The sequence below is a fragment of the Ailuropoda melanoleuca genome, chromosome 1 (assembly GCF_002007445.2).
Source record: "Ailuropoda melanoleuca isolate Jingjing chromosome 1, ASM200744v2, whole genome shotgun sequence".
Lineage (NCBI taxonomy): Eukaryota > Metazoa > Chordata > Mammalia > Carnivora > Ursidae > Ailuropoda > Ailuropoda melanoleuca.
This window is the reverse complement of record NC_048218.1, coordinates 17,416,719-17,441,276: the sequence shown is the minus strand read 5'-3', so window position 1 is coordinate 17,441,276 and position 24,558 is coordinate 17,416,719. Positions and strand designations below refer to the sequence as shown.

At 40.0% G+C, this 24,558-nt stretch overlaps 1 protein-coding gene across 6 annotated transcripts in view; it reads right to left on the bottom strand.

The window, feature by feature from the left end:
- Nucleotides 1-24,558, bottom strand: part of APP (amyloid beta precursor protein) — a 258,939-nt gene that overhangs the window by 194,611 nt on the left and 39,770 nt on the right. For all 6 annotated transcript variants that reach the window (XM_002920062.4, XM_011226002.3, XM_002920063.4 and 3 more), the window contains exon 2: nt 5,396-5,563. In XM_002920062.4, the coding sequence (XP_002920108.1) occupies nt 5,396-5,563 (168 nt within the window). The remainder of the gene's footprint in view (nt 1-5,395; nt 5,564-24,558) is intronic.

Sequence of the window (24,558 nt, the reverse complement as noted above, 5' to 3'; positions counted from 1 at the left end):
TGGGCTATGGTCATTATTCTACTTCGGCCCCATGCCTCTCACTCTTCGTCTCTTTTCTGGCAAAAGCCCCTCTCCCCATACCACGTGGCTCTGGCTGGGCTGTCAAACAGGCCACATACCCTCAAGGTCAAGGTAGACCAGTACATGACCAAAAAAGCAGGGCCAACCAGAATCCCCCCTTGGAATTATAATGCACAATAGCAGAACCAAGTTGGGATGCCAAGCTAAGACAACACACTCCCAGAGCTACTGGTTGTCATCTTCCCCAGCCTCCCAGAGGAAGCCCATCTTAGCAGGAGAAAACGAGGCGAACACACAGGAGAAAGGGTAAGCAGAGAATAAGAGAGACCCCAATGGAGAAATGCCAGACAGCACTGAGTCGCAGTGCCAGGATCTAAGGACCCAGTTTTTGATGATATTTAAGAAAATTCTGTAAGTTAACTACATCCCAAGATCCTTCCCATCTGTGGCAGAAAATATTCTCCATGTGTAAAATGTTCACTGGGTTTCTGTCACCTAGCAACAGAAACTACCTAATTAACCCACCCTTATAATTTCCCCCTCTTTTCTTCTTTCCAAGACTCAGCCTTATTCCCTGGATCTCATTCCTATCTAGTTCTTATAGATACCTGAGCCTAGTTTTCTTATGATGGACATCGACACTCCCCAAAGGTTTAGCTCAGGCTTCCCTTAGCTTAAGTTCATTCTCGTAAAAAACAAAAACAAAACAACAAAACAACAAAAAAGACACACAAAAAAAACAAAACCTTTCCATTTTCCTTGAATTGCCTTCATGCTCTCTGTCTCTAGATCTTTCCTCAGAGTACACAGATATCTTCACAATCCATTCATGTTATTCTTCCCGTAACCTACTGCAAGTTGACTTGTCCCATGCTCTTCCACTGAAACTGCTATCCTAAAGATCAACAACGACCTTTTTATATGCCAAATTAGAATGCTGTGTCACAAAATAATGCCTGTGACTTAGAAATGGGGATTACTGGGTGTCCCCAGCAGTGATGCACAGGTGTCCTTTTCCAGAGCCCCGGGGTGGTAGGGGAAGAGATGATCTGATTCCTTCCACAGAGTGCATTCTTCTGACTGATTTTCTACTGACTGGGCTATTTTACAGCTCTGTAAGGGTAGATAAATGTGGAAGTCTGATAGCAGTGCAAATGTGTTCTGTCCCATGCAATGCAGATCAGATGGGTCCCATTCCTAGCCCTGTATGTGAACTTTGTTGGGAAAGGTATTTAAATCTCTTCTGGTCAATCTTAACCAGCTTTAACATCTTCCAGGTCACTTCATTAATTAGGGAGCTGAGTAAAATGTTTGATGTGTGTTCATTTTGCAAGAGTCAAGGTTTTGCATTGTCAAAAACTATACTTCAACCTTCGGTCTACCTCACGCTTACACTCATCACTTTCTGTAGAAATTAACCCGGCTTGGCTTTCAGCACGTGATAGCTCCTAGCTCTGGTCCTAGGTCTCCAAACACTGCTCCTCCTCCATTCATGGCATTCTTTCACATTTGTTCCCCTTAAGTGTTGCAATTTACCAAGATTCTTTCCCAGATTCTTCCCCGGGGGCATCACGAGGGTAAAATGAGAGCAAGCACTTAGCAAGGTAGCTTAACACTTCGTTAATGTTCAATAAAAGTGAGCTGGTCTTAGCATCATCCACACTGAAAGTATTCTACAAGCCTTTTTCTCTCCTTAGATCCCCCTTTAGGAACAGGTTCTGTGTTCCACTCATCATTGCCTCTTTAGCACCCAGAGATATAAGTTTGAGAGAGGGAGAGAACCACTGGGCCCTTGAAAGGTATTCATATAACCCCTTACACTAAAATATTTTTAATGAAAGATGTATTTAAAAGGCCCCAAACAAGTCCTCCTCCCTGATTCCCAGTCACCAGTAGAGTTCTGGTGGAAGGTCTGGGGGGCGGGGGGGGAGCTCCCTCACATCTGCTTCCCTCTCCTACTTGCCAGATGATGGGATCTGAGACCCTGACAGCCCAGAGTCACTAGCGGTATGGGGCACGGGGGAAAGCAACACAGTCCAACAGAAATAGAAGGGAAATATATCACCTATATAATTTTAAATTCCATAGTCATGTTAAACAGTAAAAATAGGTGAAATAAGTATTAATAACATAGGGGCGCCTGGGTGGCACAGCGGTTAAGCGTCTGCCTTCAGCTCAGGGCATGATCCCGGCATTATGGGATCGAGCCCCATATCAGGCTCCTCCGCTATGAGCCTGCTTCTTCCTCTCCCACTCCCCCTGCTTGTGTTCCCTCTCTCGCTGGCTGTCTCTATCTCTGTCGAAATACATAAATAAAATCTTTAAAAAAAGTAAGTATTAATAACATAGTATTTACAATTTAATAACATACATAGGATGCTTAAATCAGTATATAGAAAATATTTCAATATGAAATGTGAAATTCTAATGTGCTATTTTATATACTTTTTTCATGTAAATCTTTAAAATATATTATTTATCTTAATTCCAGCACACATTAGTTTGGACTAGCCATACTACACAAGCTCAATAGCCACACGTGGCTCCTGCTACCTTACTGAACAGCAGAGAGGGTCTTACAGAGAACCCAGACGCCAGGTGTGGGGTCAGAGTCATAAAGCAAGAGGAGGACTTTTTGAAATGCAAATCTACAGTCCTTCCCCTTCTTTAGAAAAAATAATAAACATTTTCAGTGACTTCCTGGTGTTATGGAAAAAACCAAATTCATTAAAAGGGCTCACAAGTCTGATGTGCTGGCCCTTTCTTCTGTGGTGTAATGTTTGTCTAAATCACCCTAAGACTCTAGCCTGTGCACATAATCCTGGTGGGTGGTGAGCTGAGACAGGCAGGCATGTAATACCGGAACTGCAAGACAAAGGAGAAACGACCAAGAAGCTTACTCTTCTGTCCCAGGGCCACCAACAATGTGGCAAAGTCTAGGACCCAGAAGAACCACCCTGTGGCTTAGCCTTGGAACAAACAACAGACTAAGACAGGAAGTGAAGCTACCCAGACATTAGTGGGATCTCTAAGTGGTGTGGGAATAAGGGTTGTTCTCAGGATTGCGAAAAGTAATTTTTATATGGTCATCATACAAATGTAAAAGCATCTGATTACTTGTGAGGGCACTAAGGGAGGAAAAATATAGATGCAAACTAAGATACATGCATCAAATTGGCCATTCAACAGAAAAGGATGATGTAGTTAACATCATTAACTGAATTTAGTTCTACCCTTTAAAAAAAGATATATTTAATATTCAGAATGCATCTGTATGTATATTCAGAAAAGTGAAATGGTATAAAAAACCCTATAAGCATGCACACAGAGTTCCAATTTATCAAACTCGTAACTTATTACAAAACTGTACCAGAGGAACTCTTGCATAGAATGAATATTATTTCCAAAATGTAGATTTCAGAAATGTCACATCTGGACAAAAGGCAATATCTTATCAATCCCTATTTTTTTTTTTAAAGATAGATAGATACATATAAATTAATTAATTAATTATTTTAGGGGGTGAGGGGCAGAGGGAGAGAGAGAGAGAGAGAATCCTCAAGCCGACTCCCCATTGAGCACAGAGCCGGGATGGCCGTAGGGCTTGATCCCATGACCCTGAGATTATGACCTGAGCTGAAATCAAGAGTCAGACACCTAACCAACTGAGCCACCCAAGCACCCCACTTTCAATCCCTATTTAATAAATGCTTTTAATAAGAAATATAATGGACTTAAATATTAGTGATTTTTACTTAAATATGAAGAATTATCTTCTTACATCATGGTTCATGCTCCTTCAAGATAAAAACTACTTGAAATGGAATATATTGTGATGATATGGATGCTTTTTTCCTTCTCAAAACACAAGAGTTAATATTTAGAGACTGTCCTTCCTTAGAGTGCAACCAAAAAACAAACTGTGTGTCTATATGTAAAAAAAAAAAAAAAATACATATTTTAAAAAGGAAATTTTCTAGTACATAAGAGTACAACAAAAAAAAATGTTGCCTGGTTATCTGTTGTTTATATGAAGGATAAGAAATTTTGCTAAGAGGCATAAAACTAATTCCTTTAAATGTTCTTAAAACACAAACTGCCACATATCCTAAAATAGGTAATTGTCTGAAAGTGTGGGGTAAGATGTCTTAGACTCCAGTTATTTTAAACTGAATTAATAAGGAAGGAATACCCTATACAATACTGCAAGGAAACTAGAAAAATTACAGAAAGGATGAAGATCTTTATGAATGGTGAGGGAGTGATTTCCAGGGCGTGAAAATTAAAAATGCAACGTACAGAAAGGTGCTTCCTGTAAGCACCTTTTTTTTTCATAAGAAAAAGAAGGAAAACCATACATTCTCTTTTGTTAGAAGGATAAATCGGGAACAATGAAAATGTTGATCAATAGAGGACGGGTGGCATGCGAGATTTCTGACCGCAACTTTTTACAGAATTTCTAAGTTTTAACAATGTCAATGTCTTACATTTTCAAAAAAACAAAATTAATAAGGAGCGAAAGACTAAAACTGAATATAAACAAGGAAAATGTATCAAATTGGTAACATAAATAGGGAAAATTAATTCCAGTAACTTTTCAATACGTTATCCAGACTGTGAAACCATAGTGGGATATATTCTAAAGATAAATGAAGTGCCAAGAGATCTTAAACTTTATGCAGTTGGTTTATTGATGGTACTAACGTGACATCATAGTTTTTTTAAAAAAATGTATGTGTATTATATATGGTAAAGCAAGGAAATATATTGGTTGTACAGTGAATCATCAGGAACCAAGATTTTCCTCCCGCCCCTATGATCCTCTGTTTTGTTTCTTAAATTCCACATATAAGTGAGACAAAATCAGAGAGGGAGACAAACCATAAGAGACTCTTAATCATAGGAAACAAACTGAGGGTTGCTGGAGGGGAGGAGAGGTGGGGAGATGGGGTAACTGGATGGTGGACATTAAGGAGAACAAGTGATGTGATGAGCACTGGGTGTTATATAAGACTGATGAATCACTGATCTCTTCCTCTGAAACCAACAGTATATAATATGTTAATTAACTGAATTTAAATTAATAAAAAAAAATTTTTAAAAATCTTAAAAAAAAAAGGAGGTGAGCATAGGAGTTCTGGTGATGGACGGTGGCACACTGTGGATGTATTTGAACTGTACGATGGTTAATGATGATCAATTTTGTGGGTGTGTATCTGTGTTATAATAAAAAATTGGGGAAAAAAAAGGAACCAAGATTTTCACTGCAAGAGATAAAAGATCAATACTTCAGAAGTGAAATTAAAAAAAAAAAAAACAAAAAAACACATGCACGTGATCCAACATGAATGACCAGCTCTCGGAAGGGACTTACTTCTTGGCAATACTGCAGGATGTCCTCCTTGGTGCCAATGCAGGTTTTGGTCCCTGATGGATCTGACTCCCACTTCCCATTCTGCACGTTCATGTGCATGTTCAGTTTGCCGCAGAACATGGCAACCTGAGGTTCCGCCAGCAAGCCGGCATTGCCGTCAGTGGGCACCTAAAAAAAAAATAAGTTCAGGTTAGTAACACAAATCCACAGCTCCAGGGAAGAGGTTGGGAAAGGGTTGTAAAGAGGAACACGGCATGGAGCAATATCGAAAATAGTTCATTCCCGCTTCCAGAAATTCTTGCAAGTAGGAATTAGCCTTGCCTTCCATGTTCTTTTGAGTTAAATATTATGTAGGCTACATACATCTCCAACCACCTACAGTACCGTGCTTTTTTGTGAAATACAGGCATTAACAATATTGAGAAGAATTTATTCATTGAAAAGCTTATGCAATCCCCCGTAGCAGATTTTGCGGTGCCTACTGAAAGGTTCTGAAAATAAAATAAGGTGTTTTTCTGAAATAAAAATAATCACTCTGGAGGAAACCATATTCTCATAATAACCTCCAACTGGCTCACAGAAAGAACAATGCCAACTCCCTGCCTGATGACCAAGTCTATGAGTAAGGTTGTAGGGCACCTCCCAGAGCTGAGGGCACAGTGTCAGTGTGCCTTCTTAGTTAGCAGGTGACATTATGATTTTCTAAACATAAAAATTACTGTAGAATTCACCATGCACAAATGTGACTCAATATGTTGGCCATGCCACTGGTTTTCCCCAGAATATTCTCTGGTTATCACTCTTAGCTCTTTTTTTTTTTTTTTAAGATTTTTAAAATTTATTTGAGAGAGAGAGAAAGCACGAGAGAATGCAAGGAGAGAGCAGGAGTAGGGGAAGGGGCAGGGGCAGTGGGAGAAGGAGAAGCAGACTCCCAGCTGAGCAGGGAGCCTGGAAGCAGGGCTGGATCCAAGGACCCAGGGACTATGACCTGAGCCAAAGGTAGATACTTAAAAAACTGAGCCTTCCAGGTGCCCCATCACTCTCTCAGCTCTTAAGAACAGGTTAAGGGTGCTGGAGTCTCTCCTCCCCAGGCACATTGTGAGGATGCAGTAAGTCTCTCAGAGCTCAGCAGAACACCTGCTGTGTCGTAAGTTCTTAACAGGTCTTAGCTATTACCACTGCAGGCAGTATATATACCATTTCACCAAAATAACTAAAAAGGTTGCCCTTCTGTATTTCCAAGCCCTCTGTGAGCAGGGTTTCTGAAGTATTTATTAAATTTCTTTTTCATATAAATATTTTAAAAAGGGAAAATGGAAATTCTGAAGTATTTATACTAGCTCACTAAATGGCTTCTGATCTGACAAAAGATAAAGAAAAAATCAGCAAGAGAGAAAAAATAAATCCACAGGAGTAAAAGCGTTATTCGAAACCAGGGAATCAAAAGACACATTGAACAAAGTAATTCCTTCTTTGTTAAAGCCAACTGCTGAGGAAATGGGTGATAGCCATGTCAAGAAGAGTAAACTTCCACCAGAAGCCATTCATACCATTGAGAACTGGATGATTCTATAATAAAGTGTATCATTTCTAAAAATTGTTCACAGGAGGGAATAAAAAACAAAACACTAAAATTGTACTGAGAGATTTCAGTTAAGAAATAGCTTCTTGACATTTCTTCCCACAGAAATATAAAAATAGATTAAACATCTGTCCATTCTAGTCATCTTTGTATATATTTTGTCCAACCACAGCAGATTTATGTCATTTAAAAAAAAAAAAAAATCTTCCACTGAACCCAGCTGAGACCCATCACAGACCCGAGTGCAAAAGCTCCTGGCAAAATCTCTAAAAACCATATTTCAGGTAACATTTTCTAAATGTCTAATTCTACTTTATAAGATATATTGAACAAAATGTTGCCTCTACGTTGCCAGATGTAACAAAGAACAGCTGAGGCCACAGTTACCAGGTCGTCAGCAAGAATCAACAAGAATAGATGGGACCCCTCGACTCCCCAGTCTGGGCCCCTTGCCACCTCCTACAATTTCCAAGCCAGGACCTGGGCGTCCCATTTTCCAACAGATGCAGAAACCAGCCTAAGCAGAATGCGCCACAAACTTAAGTTTCACAGCTTTCCTGAGGGAACAGGAGGAAATTCAATGTCTGGATCCTAAAAAATCAGAATACAAATTTTGTCAATTTTATTGAAATAAGTAGTAAGACAGTAACACTGCAAGAAAGTCAAATAATCATCGGATACCTATAGATAAGGCCCTATATGAGATGCTATGGAGGATACAAAAATATTTTTAATATATAAAATTTATTTCTATGTAAAATATGAGCTCTCGCCTTCAAGAAACTTGCGGTCTAGTAACAAAATCATGATTGGATTCTCCACGATACTTCATTTTGCTCAAACTCATTCCTTGTCCCAAAGATTTCCAGTCTTAGCAGAATCTTAGTAACTTATTTCTAAGTGAACTGAGAGACTAATGGTCCCCCACCACAGTTGGTAATGAATTTACTGAATGAATTCCCCCCTTGGTAGCTCAAAATGTCTCTCAGATTCTCCCTAATTTGTTCACTACAGTTTCTACCTCCTGTCAGTGAAAATGCCCTTCATTCCATACCTTCCCCTCAAGGAACATTTAAGTGCCAGTTTCTCTCCCTGTGGCAGCCAGCCTCCACGAAGGCCCCCAAAGATCCCTGCCTCCTGGTATTCAAGCTCTTGTCAGTGCTATCCCATAATGCATAAAGTTCTGTCCGTGCAATAAATAAGATAGGGCAAAAATGATGTGACTTCCAAGAACAGGTCATAAAAGTCTTCTTCCTCGCTCTCTGGGAGCCCTTGTGTTGGGGGAGGTCAGCTGCCATGTTGTGGGGACATTCACGCAGCCCTATGGAGAGGCCCACACAATGAGATGAGGAACCACGGCCTCCTGTCAACAGAAATGTGAGTGAGCCTTCAGGACTGCAGCCCAGGCTGGCAGGACTGAAACCTGGAGCCAGAACCACCCAGGAGGACACGCCCGAATTCCGAACCCACAGAAACTGAGATACTACATGGTCGTTGTTTGAAAACATTGGGTCTAGGGGTGCCTGGGTGGCACAGCAGTTAAGCGTCTGCCTTCGGCTCAGGGCGTGATCCCGGCGTTCTGGGATCGAGCCCCACATCAGGCTCTTCTGCAATGAGCCTGCTTCTTCCTCTCCCACTCCCCCTGCTTGTGTTCCCCCTCTCGCTGGCTGTCTCTATCTCTGTCAAATAAATAAAATAAAATCTTTAAAAAAAAAAAAAAAAGAAAAAGAAAACATTGGGTCTGGGGTGACCTGCTACATGGCAACAGACACCTCACGTGCTCTTCCTTCTCCAGCTCTGTAAGACATCCACAAACAACCTTTGATCTCCTCTACTTGAAAAAAGCAAACAACAGACAAAAAACACTTCCTCCTTTCTCTCACCCTCCAGAGCAGGGGGTCAGCAAATTTCTTCTGTAAGGAGCCAGATAGTAAATATTTTACATTTTGTGAGCAAAATAGTCTCTGCTGTGACTATTCTTCTTTGCTGTTACAATAAAAAAGCAGCCTCAGACAACATGCAAAACGGGTGTGGCTGTTTTTTACAATAAAATTGTATTGACAAAGCAGGTGTGGGCCAGATCTGGCCATTGGGCCGTCCTCTGCCTATCCCCTTTCTTACAACAAATTGTATCAGCTGGGCATTTCAACACTCACTGACACCACCTTCTCACCGGCCTCTTAAGCCCCCTGCCATCTGGCTTACGTCCCACCCATCAACTCAGATTGCTTTCTCAAAGGTCACATATGGCCTCTGGAGAAACCAAATAGGTTTTTTCTTCAGTACTTGTTGCTTTTCAACTTCTTGGCCACACATGAATTCTTCCTTGGGAGTCTTTTCCCTTGGGCTCTGTTGCAATGAACTACCGCTGCTCCCCTTACTCCTCTGATTATCCCATTACTAACTCGCCATCTGTCAGTTTCATACCAGAAGACATTCCTAAAGATGGGGGGGGAGGTTGCTTCTCTTTTACCTTCTTTAAAAAGTCTTCGTGATTGGGGCGCCTGGGTGGCTCAGTCGGTGAAGCTTCTGCCTTCAGCTCAGGTCACGATCCCAGGGTCCTGGGATCGAGCCCCGTGTCAGGTCCCCACTCAACAGGAGGCTGCTTCTCCCTCTCCTCCCTACTTCTGCTCTCTATTACTATCTCAGTCTCTCTCTTTCAAATAAATAAATAAAATCTTAAAAAAAAAAAAAAAAGTCTTCCTGATCTCCTTCAACTCCCAGCTGCAGAGAAGCAACTCCAATGTAAGAACCATAATAATAAATGGCAGCAACTGACATTTCTTTAATCAGTAAGTCTGAAGATACAACACATGGTAGGCACTGAACTAGTTTTGGGGACAAAGCAGTAAATTACGCCTTGTCCTTGCCTTGACAACAGGATGGCCAACCATCCCAGATTGCCTGGGGTTTTCAGGATGTTAGATTTCTTGTGCTGAAACTGGGAAAGTCCCTGGCAAGCTGAGACAACTAGTCATCCTAGCTGACAAACACATCAAGTAAATGTTATTCTTTTGTTCGTACCTTAACTTCTTTTTATTTCTTTCATTCTGCCTTCTGTCATTCTTCCCTTTCCCTGACTTTACAGTTCTTTTGATGCTACCTGCGTGTATGTTTGTACAAGCCCACTACCCAAATGGTGGTAATATTTATCACATCTCAAATGAATTGATTCTGGCCCCATCTTATTACTAGAAAACATTTCTTTTTTTTTTAAAGTAGGCTCCACACCCACCATGGGAGCCCAATGCAGGGCTTGAACTCACGACCCTACAATCAAGACCTGAGCTGATATCAAGAGTTGGACATGGGGCACCTGGGTGGCTCAGTCAGTTAAGTGTCTGCCTTCAGCTCAGGTCATGATCCTGGGGTCCTGGGATAGAGTCCCGCACCAGGCTCCCTGCTCAGTGGGGAGTCTGCTTCTCCCTCTCCTTGCCCCATTTGTGCTTGCTCTCTCTCTCTCTCTCTCAAGTAAATAAAATCTTCAAAGAAAAAACAGTTGGACACTTAACCGACTGAGCCACCCATGGTGCCCCTACTGGAAAACATCTTTTTCCTTTTTAATCTTTTTTTAAAGATTTTATTTATTTATTTGAGAGAGAGAGAGCATGAGCAGGAGGGGGCATAGGGAAAAGCAGACTCCCCACTGAGCAGGAAGCCCAATGTGGGACTTGATCCCAGGACCCTGGAATCATGACCTGAGCCAAAGGCAGACGCTTAACCAAGTCACCTACGCACCCCTGGAAAACATTTTTAATTGCCTTGTGCTCTCTTCCTTTTAACAATGGTAGTTAACACCAGAAGATCTATGTTTCAGCTCCTTTTGGATTTTTCACCAGACAAGATCTAATATTAACTTTAAAAAATTAACTATAGAGAATCATGACCATTAACACACTCCATTTTCTGACAGGAGAGATTGTTTAATTGTTTAAACTTTGATTCCTCAATAATTAGGGCCAATTCTTACACCAGAAATTATAAAATTGGCTGTATGTATACGTCTGTTACATTTGACATTACAAGAGCCCCTTCACAAATTAATACTTAATTCACAGAAACATGTTTCTCAGGCAAAAATTCTTTCCCAAACCAACAGCAGCTGTGTACAAGATCACAGCAATTAGCTGGGAGATGCAAACTGCAGAAAAATGTTTTCTCTTCTTACTGAAGCCCACTTGCAAAGAATTCCAGGTTTTAAGTAACATATTGCTGGCTTAGTTAACTAAAAAACAAATATAAAACCAACAACCCACAAGGATCCTCACCTGCATCAAATAACCAGCGTAAGAAACAAAGCCCATGGTTGCTACAAGCAGCCCCCTCTACGGCACAGAGTCAGAAGGAGACCTTTGTCGGCTAAGGTGGTCACATGGGAGATAATACTTAGCCATCATCCAAGGACCTGACAGTTTTATTCAAATCCCTTTTTCCGAATGGAGCCTTAAAAGAAATGGCTTAATACATCATACGCAGGGTCCGATTCAAAACCTGTTAATGCGGACACTCTTCAAACTGAAATCTTTGGGTTCCTAGAGTAAGTTATTTGCTGCCAGAGCAAATGCACACTCTGTCGAAGTCATCCTAAAGAGAATTATTCCTAACTTTTTAAAAACATTTCTCCTTTTAATAGAAATGAAATGCAAAACTTTAGTAGATGGGAAACAGAGCCACTTAAGTAACGAATATATTTTAATTTTGTTTTCATCCTAACGCTACCTGAGGTAACGTAAGGTTACTTTGCAGAAATGCAAGACAACACCTAAAAGATTGGAACCCTGGCATAACTGGCCATTCATGGTGCAGGCGTTTCTGAAAGACTGAAAATGAAGATAATTCTTGTAAATGGAATGACTTTCCACTGACATCATAAGACCAGAGATGCTTTCCCATGGGAAAACAGTGTTCGGTGACAATGAACAAAATAACTGGCTAAAACAATGGAGCGTCCACACATTGCCTCCAAAGCAACAGCCCCTTTATTACAGAATGCTCTGAACTACAGAGACCAAACTATTACACCTAAAAATGCTGTTAATCTTTTAGAAACAATCCTTTGCTGTCAGAAAAATATTTTAGGACCATAATATATAGAGTACTGAAATGAAAATGGACTTTCCAAAGCAAGTTAGCTGGAGAACAGGCTTTACAAGGGCTCAAGGAGAAATGAACATAAACAAAAATAAACATATATACCTAATTTAAGCCCATCTGTGGAGCTGAACCTGGCAACCTACACCAAGAGCTGATGCATGTTCCCAGGGCAAAACCAACAAGTTTCCCTGCAGTCTTTTCACACTGGGTGTTCCCTTTCCCAAAAAAGTTTCTCTCTATTATCATCAAGGAGATCAAAATTCCTTATAGAGCAGGCTTGGCAGCATTCCTCCCACACAGTCCTGACTAAAAGGGAAAGGGAACAAGGAACGCTCTGTTTTGCTGGCTGAAAAGTCTTGTTTGGCAAGGAGAGGGCAAGGATCTATAGCTTAGCTGCATCCGTGGATTTATGTAATTTTAAGGTTCGTGGCTAATGAAAACCATCTGGTTTCTGCATTTAAACGGGCTTCTCACTGGTCTGAATAGCTCGCCTCATACAGTGGAGAATATTTGGTACTATTTAATCAGTTCACAATTTCCCCGGGGAGAGGCCGGATTCTTATATAGTACCTTTTTTAAAAGCACACAGTGATACTATTCCTATCACACCCAAGGTTTTCTCACATAGACTTTTCCCTTAACCTGGGCATAACTCAACTGTACCCCACAAAAATGCTTCTAAATTTACTTTTAAAACATTCAGATTTTCCATTATGTAATGAACTGTTCTCTAGAATCACAATCTAGAAGATCTGAGAGTGAACCCCTTTCAAGGGGAAATGCAGTACATTAATGCTTAACATAAATTTTCTTTTTCCAAAGGAAAAGACCAAGTTTCCCTTGACATGCCTCCCTCTTCCCCCAAAAATCATTAAGTAGAGCCATAACATCTGCAATTGCCCATTTTGTGTCTAGAAGAGGGCAACAAATTAAAAATCAGAATCCCAGAACTAGATGAATTTGTAAAATCATCCTCTAAGGAGAAGGAAAAGGCTCTGGTAAGGATTCATCCAAGGCCACAGTATTAAGAAGAGGCGGAGGTGGGAGCTGGACCTACTCCATCAATGGTTTTGTTTACGTGACCAGGATGACTATCAAATTAAAACAGAAAATTGCAATTTTCCTAGATTTTGTCCCATGTGTGTGGGTGCATGTATTTGCAGAGGGAAAGAATGGAGAGGCTAGTCAAAACACAGAGAAAAGAGAAATGTGATTACAGAAACTGTACACAGTTCCAATTCACCTTTGCGGACAGCTGACCTCCTTCATTACCTCCACTATTTGGGGCACAATCATTTCAGATCTCGAGTTTCAGGCTAAACTGCCCCAAGATTTGCCACAAGAGTGAGTAAAGAGAAAGATTCCTTTGGAGAACTAATCCATGTTTCACTCCTTAAAATCTGACATTCTTTTTGGGGCACTGTTGACCTGGCTTCAAATGACAAGTTAGCCCTCCTTGATGAAAACACAGTCTCTGCTGGTATTGATGAAGTGAATTCTTCTATCGGGACCCCGAAAATGGAGACCACCCCCCAGTGGCCGGGGCCTACAGCACAAATCTAAAACCTCAATCAGCCTGCACTTCAGGGAAACACCTGTCAAGAAATTTTAATGTACACCAATCACAGTGTGCCAGCCAAGCCTTAGCTAGAACCTTACCCTAGAAATCAGGACCTGCTCGCTTTATAAGGACATCTCCCACCTCCAGCCAATCACGCCCCGGTTTCTGCACAGCCCCTTCTAAATCTCTTTAAGTTCTTGCTCCAACTCCCTAGGGAACACTACTCCATTGCTGGTGGGGAACTGTGCTCCCCCAATTCATGGGCTGTTTTCTCTTGAATGAAGGACATCAAACTCGTAACTTATATTGTTTTAGTTTTGTCACTTGACAGTATCAAGTTTTCCTTTCTGCTCAGAGGACAGATATTCTAAAGCAGACCCCAAACTCGAGTTCTTCCATTTTGTAACAAGTCCAGTAAATAATTCTTGCTGTTGGTGGCCAGTAGGATATCAAAAGTTCTCTCAAAAGAAACCTTTGTTACTCAAAACCCATAAAATTAAGTTACCAACGTTTACAGCATGAATTTTAGGCAGGCCTGAGAAAGAGTGATGTCCACTGCCCAGAAAGATATAAAATCTAAAACTGGAATTTAAAAAAATGGAGCCTCATAGATGGCAACCAAACTATACGCCTAAAAAAAGGTCTATCCAACAATGCCCATTTAGTCCTAAACAGTATATGTTCTATTTTTTATATGCAGTATATTTAAACTGCATACATATATATACCATAAATACCATATATAACATGCATAATTTTGTTTCATGTGCTTACACTGGTAATAGTCAAATTCTTTTCAAGGTCGTTGACGTAAAATTAGTTTATCCCTTTAATTCTGGGTTTTACTGGTATGTTTCATATAGTTGCCCAACAAAACACAGAGTTATACTATCCTTATACTATTTTGACTCTCAGCATTGCTAGCTCTTCAGCCTTGACCCTGTGGACAGGGAGATAGGAAAAGGGGTAAGGGCAAAAATCAAAGCCTCTACTTGGGCCTTTCCTTTGAAGATCTCATTTGATGCTGAGAAAAACCAAGATAAGTCACTTCTGCATCTATTTAAATAATCAGAGAGGCTCAAAACCTGCCTAGGGGTCTAATCACGGCTGTGAACTAAAACCTATGCTTGCTTTTTTTTTTTTTTAAACTGAATCAGCTGGTATTCCTTCTACTAGTTCTTAAGCTTTTTTATTCTTCAATCTTGAATATTATTTTCAAATAACTTTTTCCCCCTATGGTAGTAATATTCTGCAATCCTTTGTTTCTGGCTTTTTAAAATTTTATTTTTAGGGGCGCCTGGGTGGCTGAGTCAGTCAGGCATCTGCCTTGGGCTCAGGTCATGAACCTGGGGCCCTGGGATCAAGTCTCACATCGGGCTCCTTACTCAGCAAGGAGCCTGCTTCTCCCTCAGCCTGCCGCTCTCCCTGCTTGTGCTCTCTCCTCTCTCTGACAAATAAATAAATAAAATCTTTAAAAAATAAAATATTATTTTTAGACAAAGTAAAAAGGGAAGCAAATCTACAGTTTAAATGTTTAATCTGCATTTCTCAAATTTAAATCACTGGATGTTAACTGGGTGTTACATGCAACTAGTGAATTACTGAACATTACATCAAAAACTAATGATGCACTATGTGTTGGCTATTGAATTTAAATTAAATAAATAAATTAAATCAATCAATCAATTAATCACTAGATGTTAACAATCTAGTAATGTTTGCTGGCTTCCTTTTAAGAAATCTCCCCTGAAATGCAGATGAAAATTTTCTCCTAAATTTGTTCTTTTCTTAAATCAGAAGTAGAGAATTGAATCTGCAAAGCAGGGGTCCAGAATCCCCAACATTCCAACTGTTAATGCATGTTCATCAAGCCTTACTTTTACTTGATCTGTATTTTCAGGGATATACGCATATCCCTGTATATATACATACTATACAGCTAGTTAGTGATAGTAATAAAAATGCATGCACACACATGTGGGTTACTGGTAGAGATCAAGTAAATTTCAAATGAAGGTGTTTTATTAAAATCTCATTCTAGAGTTAATGCATTTAAGTCACAAGCTGGAGGACCCAGAAATTGGTTTCTCAGAGAGGATGGTTTGAATGGCATTCATTGTGAAGAAATTTGATGATAACAAATGCACGATTTTCCAGTATAATGTCTGCTAGTTCTGACAGCTAGGGCAAATTAGCATTCAGTACATAATGCAACCCAGAAAAATTCAAATTCTATTACTCCTCTCCATTTTAGACACAAGAACAATTCTATACATGCTCAGTTTCTTTTCTATTCAATCTGGCCAACCTCTGCCAAGATCAGTGAACCCATAGGCCTGGGAACTAATTATTTTAAGCCACTGAATTCTGGGGCGGGTTGTGGCTTTGCAGCATTACTGTAGCAAGAGAAACTAATACAGCTATGTATTTGATAGGAATACTAAAGTACTAAGTAATAGAATCAGGGCTCAAAATTATTTCAGGAGGTAAACTTTCTCAAATTGAATTTAAGTATATACAATATCCTGTGTTTTGCTTGAAATAATTCTTTGAAGTAGTACAGGACAGGAAAGGCACAGCTAGGTAGCAGTTCCATAAGAAAAACATCCCAAGGTTTTAAGAGATGAAAATGAAAGAAAAAAAAATAAAGATAATGCAGTTTTATGTTTTACAAATACAGGGCCCCAGATGATCATGGGAAATCTTGCTGTGCCAAATCACATCCACAAGGATGGGTTCACATTTTTATTTTTTTAAAAGAGTTTTTCATTTTTAAGTAATCTCTACACCCCACATGAGGCTCGAACTTAAAACCCTGAGATCAGGAGCTGCACGCTCTATGGAGTGAGCCAGGCAGGCGACCCTGTAGTCACATTTTTAGATAAACACTAAAAAAAAATAAAGAAAGGTTACTTTGGAGGGTATGAAACTGAATAAAGGAAACCTCATTTAAAACGGAGTCGGAAGGCCAGAAGGGGGAGCTCTAACACCCTACCACTACTCTTCAATTGCATTCCCAACAGGAAGAAGCCTATTTTGCTACTCCAGCAAGAGGAAGTAAAAATTTCTCTTTGCCCAGCAACAAGCTCAGCCAATAGGAAAATTCCGCAACTCAGCCAAGGAGAAACCAACACTCTGAACTCTTGCTTTCCTTCAATGGACTTTTATTCGAATAAAAAGCAGCCCCTCCCAACTTCCTCCTTTTCTCTGTAAAGTTCCTTTGGTTTGTCAAAGCTTTTGTGTTCCAAGTTTCAATTCCTCTGCTATTCCCCCAAAGACTCAGATGTTGGTAAAATAACTGGCTGTTTTGTTTTTAGGTTCGACAAGGGAAACAAAACGTTATCAAGTAACTTTAATGAAAATAAGAAAAAATAAAGGTAGAGACAATCTCTGAAGGAAAATCACAAAGGAAAGTCTCTAAATGTGAAAACAGTGATGGAGAATGGCTGAAAAGGAGCTTCAAGGAGATGGTGAGCACCTCCCCAAGGAGCCACTTAAGTGCATGGATAACCATCGATCAGAGTTGCAAAAGAGGTTGTTCAATTGGGTGGGAAGTTGAAAGAGGTTATATAAGTTTTCAAAAATGTAAAGCAGTAGGATCTTGTGCTCAAATAAAATTTTGTGTGAACCCCTCATAGCTGGGTACTTCCCCCTCAAAACCTGGATTTCAGCCTCACACAGATTGTGCAACACTGATCTCTCCCAAAATTTGCTCTTCTACTGACTTTTCTATTGTTAGCCTATGGGCCTACTCCCCTCCACCCTCAAACACCTTTGCTCCCTTCTGTTCCTGCATTCTTAACATAGTTCCAAGAAAATGACTACACAGTTGAGTACCCTGAACCTGTACTAATAAGGGTGAACACTAGCTGTCTGAACTGAGGAATTAAATTTTTTATTTGATTTCACTGTAATTAATGTAAATGTAAATTAAAAAACAGTGAGTCCTATTATTGAAAAACGTTTAAGCAAGTTTACAACAACCTGAATAAGCAAATCTACTTTTTGACTGTCCATTTTATGAACTCATCAAAATTTTCTGATGAAAGTTTAGTGTCCCAGTTGAGATTTTGATGACTTACCATGAAAGATTATATTGTAAAATACTTCGTTCCTAATTTTTACATGCCAAATGAGTGGGTTCAATTAAAATATATGATTAAAATTAGTTCCAATTGTTTACCTTTTTAAAATGTGGCCTCTAGAAAATTTTTAATTAAATATGTGACCTGCATTATATTTCTAATAGACAGTGCTACCCTAAGCATTTCAGACACAAGCCAATACAGAATTTAAAATGCAGTAATAAATGCCCATGTTAACATATTAGCCATTTGTTTCTCATCAATCTTATTGCACTATTATATCACTTCCTCTCAGTCTTTCTTATAATCTCTTGGAAGTGAGGACTTCAATTAATTCAACTGGCACAGACCAGCACATTTATATCCAGAAACCTGATAAATATTTGATACGAGGTAGGGATCAGATAAAACAATGGCTTAACTGTGGCATATAAGCCATATTCTCTCAGTTTTATCTCCTAGAGCAGAAAAACAAAGATCTGAGTAGGGGGTAAATAAGATGAGGCTCCCAACACATGCCCTGAAGCTTTTAAGAAGATGGCAATCACTTGCTGTTATCTTTAAATCTGACTGATTTTGTGGGCTTCTAAATTTTTCTTTTTCTTTAGATTTCTGTAAATGACAATTTGTTTAAATGGACAGGTTTTTTTAATTGAATTAAATGTATTTTGTTTTCACTCAATATGTTTTTAAAAGGAAATATTTTAATGAAAACAGTCTAATGCTATTAAATAGACAATGCTCCTGGCTCACATTTTACATGTGGCTGTGCGAATGCAAAATCTTATTCTAATTACACGCCTCCCAGCAAAGAACATGCAAATTTCATCACTAAATACTCATGCTAAGATCATACCCCACCAAGCAGCATGTGCTTGCTGAACACAAGCAGGGAGGATACTGGCCACGCATAGCCCAGCTCAGCCCTCCGTAGGAGGTAGAGGTGTGTGCAGAGAGGCTGGGGTGAGAAAAGGGGATGCACAGAGTTCTGGAATGTTGGGACAAGTACTTCTGTCATTTGATACCTGATGTTGAGATCATACCAGATTTCTCCCACATGACACTAAACGATTCCTGAAGTTAAAGCCTCCATATCACCTGGGTTTAGCGCACAGGCATAGCCAAGTTAAGTACAGTACTTATGAGCTCTAGATAGAATTTATCTCATGGATTTGGAACATACTATACTGTCCCCACGTAATTTACAAGGTAAATTGTCAGGATTGTTCCTGGGGTCATTTCTCTTTTTAACACAAGATTCTGATGTTGACCTGATATTTGAGATATCTCACTCATCACCTGGCAGATGCACTTATCTTTACCTTTTATTCAATAGCATACTCATCACGGGGCACCTGGGTGACTCAGTCAGTTGGGCATCTGACTTGATCCCGGGGTTATGGGATCGAGCTCCTCGGGCTCTGGAGCTCAATGCAGAGTCTGCTTGAGATTCTCTCTCTTTCTCCTTCTGCCCCCCCTCCCTAAAAATAAAGAAAATATTTAAAAAAATATATATCATATTCATCACTATCTAATGACACAGCTCTAAAATGGACTTTGTCAACAGCACTTTATCTGTAGCACTACAATATTCTAGAGCATAAGGCTTATATGCTAACATGCTGAAGGTACAAATAAGTGTGTATTTACAAGTTTAGTTCTTCCTTTTCGCTTTATTTTTTTTTTCTTTTTATCACTGCAATACTGATCCACTCATAATGTCTAGCATAGAAGAAACAGTCTTAAGGGATCATTAGGTGGGGAGAGGAGAACAAGAAGTGTCTGAACAAACTATACTGGGGGGATAAAATGGAAAACAAGCTTCCAGAAGAGGCAGTGGGTTTTATAAATGGAGCCAGTTTATCATTCAATTAGACCATGTACAGGAGGGCCATACCCACACATGTGCATTTTAGAGTTACCCATACAACTTGGACTGGAGGGAAAAATGGGCATATTCCTCTACTACCCTTGGTCAGCCCAGAAATTCATCCCTATTTTCCTTCATAGCTTCTACCAGCTTTTAGGCTTCAGGCCACTATGAACCCAACATAGGCAGAGAGACAAATGTGGCTAAAATGGGGAGAGGTGGATAATGGGATCCCTAGTCTTGGACTGTCCTTAGTGGGGGAGCCAGTATACACATCTGGGCCTGGTACACTACAGACTACCCACACCTTTCAATATCTTTATAATTTTCAGTACTAAAATGGTATGAAAATACTTACAAGGTTACAGACCCTTAGAAAAATGTGCATTTTGCTGGTAAGTTAAGACAGAATACTGTCCCTTCAATGTACATTAAAATCTCAGAGCAGCTGTCAGTGGGATGAGGGGTGCATGCATCAACCTCAGAGCCCCGCTAACCTCTCTAGGAAGTCATTTCCATCTGAGTTCCTACTAGCTTGAGGTGGAGCAGTTCCGAACACTCTCAGCTGGCCTGCCACTGTAAGTGCCAAATTTAAGGGACTTGGATAATTTAGCATGGGTCCATGAGCTTGTGTCTTATAAAATGGTATCAACTGGCTCTTGCCATTAGTAGACTGCTTTCAATGAACAAGGAAGATCATAAGTGGAAGAATGATAATTTAACAAATTTCGTGAAAAGGTTTCTGAAAAATTTTTGAAGCAAGTCACGTTAAGAGGAGACCAGGCAAGCAGGAAGGAAAAGAAGAGGGAATATAAGAACTGGCTCCATGAAAGTTAATAGAGACAAAGGAATTCAGATATTTACCATTTACTTCTGTTCATACCTCTTCATACAGACACCCATATGCATACACTTTCATATTTATGCATAGATAAGAAACCACCTACAGTCTGTTGGACCAAGAAAGATTATAAATAAGCATGTTATAGGGGACAAGAGTTCAAATATCTGTATGTGAAATGGCATCAAAGAATTCATGATCTTCAAACTCTACCTTACTACTTCCAGTGACATCAAAGAATTCATGATCTTGAAACTTTACCTTTCTATTTCTAGAATATTTGTAAACTATTTCAGGAGGAGAACATGAAATACCTTATTTTTAATATGCAGACAGGATATTTACACATTATGTCCTTTGGTTTATTTCTTTTCAAAGTCGCATAATATTTACCTATTGTCTACTTTTCCTGTCTGCTTAAAACCCTCATGCTATTGTGTTTTTATTACTAGGACTTTTAGTTTAGGAGAAAACGGCTTTGCAAATGTAATAGAAATTCAGAGAGAGCATTACGTTGATGTGAGGAATCTATGATAACATTCAAACAGCATTCCTGCTCATTGTTCAACTTGTATTCCGTTAACCTATCACTTTCAGTGTAAGCCAAGACTGTTTCTTTTCCTCCAGGGTTATAACACTGAAGAGTACTCAAGGTTTAAGTTTCAAGCTATTCGCTTGATAAGCAGAAGCAGATTATCCTTCCTCAATAAGGCACCAAGCCATTTCTCAAAGCAGCTTTCCCTTTCTGGAACTCTAGATTCACAGTAAGAATTGTTCGAATTGCCTTTCCTATCAGAAAAAAGAGTATTATGAACTACAATACTAGGAGAAAAAAAATTTCTGAAGGGAGGTTAACAGTGAAGACCATTTCTACTTTCTTGGCTACATTTAAAAAAAAATGTTGCAGAAACAATAGAAGACCAGGAGCAAAAGAATATATATATATATATACACATATATATATATACACACACACACACATATTTGGAGTCTTACATTTCCAATTACTTCTAATGTCAGTTTCAGTGACAAACATCTGAATCTTAGCTTCTTTATTTCTAAGTGAGAATACTAACTATTTAAAGGGGCACAAACATGACCTAAAGGAAGGCAATTTGACAGTGACAATGGTAAAAGTATGTGGGGTGCTATTACTGCGAGGATGCCGTTGATGGTACCACCTGTAGGTATTCATCTAAGTTTTATCTGTTAGAGTAGAAGAAAACAATGTCTACACACTTCAAGTGTGTGAATGAGGATTCCCAGTCTTTCCAACAAGATAAGTTACAGATCTTTGACTTCCAATGGGCTTACATCCCGATAAACCCTTCGTTAACTGAAAATATCTTAAGTTGAAAATGCGTTTAATGCACCTAACCTACTGAACATCGTAGCTTAGCCCAGCCTCCCTTACATGTGCCAACACTCCCATTAGCCCACAGCTGGGCAAAAGCATCTAACTCAAGGCTCATTTTAATAAAGTGTTGAACACCTCACATAATTCCCTTGAACAAGGTACTGAAAATGAAAAACAGAATGGTTGTCGGCGTGTTGGCTGTTTACCCTCGCGACCACGTTGATTACCCCTGGAGCTGTGGCTGGCGGCTGCCGCCCAGCATCAGGAGAGAGGATTGTACCGCAGACTGCAAGTCTGGGAAAAGATCCAAACTTAAAAGTGCCGTTTTTACTGAATGCATATCACTTTCGTTTCACGCCATCATAAAGTTGCAAGTTATAAACTGAACCATCCGTACTTCACTGTCTACCTGAGACCCTCTTTGCTCGTTCGTACTTGCCTCTCTCTCTCTCCCACTGCAAGCACTCAATAAACGTTTATGGAAAGCATTAGGGAATGCCTGGCATGAAAAATGTAACAATAATAACCAGCATGTAGAAAATGTAATCACTGACAAAGGCGTGGAACAACAGAAAATAAATTCCAACTTAGATACCTGTGGGATTTTTTCTACCGTGGCACCAGGAACATAATTTCCTAATGCAGAGAATAGAAAATACAGCACCCACACCCCTTTCTTTTTTTTTTTTAAAGATTTATTTATTTGACAGAGATAGAGACAGCCAGCGAGAGAGGGAACACAAGCAGGGGGAGTGGGAGAGGAAGAAGCAGGCTCATAGTGGAGGAGCCTGATGTGGGGCTCGATCGCCTAACGCCGGGATCACGCCCTGAGCCGAAGGCAGACGCTTAACCGCTGTGCCACCCAGGCGCCCCCACACCCCTTTCTTTACCAACATCCAAATGCCAGCGAGAGCCTGACTTGTTTGAGGACTCAGGCTCCTCTTAGAAAAAACAAAACAACAACAACAAAAAAACCCAAAAACCAAAAACATGGCAAAGTGGCTTGTGATCTATATGGCTCAATGACCTTCAGAGTTAATTTCCTGACTTTTGGTAACACATTCCCGAGAGGAGCACTATTTTGCAATTCAGGCAACATTAAAAAAAAAAAAAATCAGATTACCTCACTAGACTCCAAGATTTGCACAAACAGTGTGGGCGACCAGACTCCTTTAATAAAGCATCCAATCAACTATTTAAAACATTCCTGCAGCTGAAAGCCCTCAGCAGCATGAAACTGATTCTCAGAGATTTCAGAGTAACCTAACACCTAAAGTGAAGGCTAGTGTAAAAAAATACACCTGAAAATATTACAAGGAAGAGACAGAAACTATTTGTTGAATAGCTGAGTGAAACAGCACATGCTGATGGCTATCAAACGCTTGTCCTTCTCACTTCTAACAGAGAAGGTTTCAGAGTTTGATTCCTGGGTTATGTTTCAGGAAAGTTCTGGCTTGATGCCTTATATGAAGATAAACATTTCCCAGGTACAGAATACATTCAAGCCTGGGGGCAGAGGGGTGACCCAAACAACCCGACTTCAATGGACACACAACGATGGAAACAAAAACGAGGCGGCCCCTCTCACTAGTAAAAGGTACTAAAGTGACAAAGCAGTGGCTGGTTTGATTTGGAGGAGGCAGAGATGGGTGGGAGTTGGCACGGAGTAGGCACACCAAAGACTACAGCAGAAAATGTACGTGGCATGAGTGTGAGGAGAGCACGTGTGAAGGGTAAGACAGGGTTAGGTATAAATGACCTTGAATTTATAATAATGTCCAAAGCCAAGGGGAGCCAAGTGCCACCTTTCACAGAGAGCAACATCCCATCTCTGTATGAGGGGAGCACATGGGCACATGACCTTCTTTTGTGGACCCCTTTCTCTCTAAAAAAAATTAAAATTGATATTTTAAGGCTGTGGTGGTATAAAGGTGACTGTAATTCAGGCTAGATTCATTAGCATATATTCATTATTATAGTCATTTTTTTTCTTCTGATTTTTAAAGAAATTAAAATTGAAACCTTTTCATGGGCCCCAAAAGCATCATAGGCCTAACGCTCCATGCGTAATGGAGGAGCCGAATCTGGGGTGTAGGGAGAGGAAAGAAGTGCATGGCCAAGGACACAGCATGAGCTTAAGCAGCAAAAGAAAAATGGGCAGAGAAGGCAGAAAGTGGAAGCAAAGGTGGAGAGAATTCTGAGGCTTGTGAATTTCAAGGATGGAACCCCGTGGGGTGCTGGTGGTGGGGAAGGAATTTGCAGGACCTGCCCAGCTGACAGCAACAAGTCAGAATACAACATGCGAGAGATTTCAAGTCCATCCCAATGGAATGGAAGAAGGAAAGGAATAGTCAGTCACTCTAGTCACCACTCCCCTGCTTTATCAGCACACATCCCATTCTGCCACCACCTCCGTGTGCTCCACATCACACAGGAGTTCTCGTATCAATATGGGTGATCAATCCATCTGCATTTCATTGCCTTGAGTGATGGGAAATTATTTTAATTTTTCAAAACTAGCAGATGTTTAATGGAGCTGTGCAGGGCTGCTGTTATATGTCATGGTATACTGTGTCTATGTAACTTGGGGAAAGAATGATCTGGAATCTTGCATCACTAACTCATTCCTGAGCCACAGGAAAATCTTTCTGACATTTGCACAGAGGGATAAGCCCTAACATAGTGAAAAACACGCAATACAGACCATATCCTGCCCCTGAGGAAGAGAAGCATTACACTGTGTTGCAAAGATTTAAGTTCTACCCAGAAATCT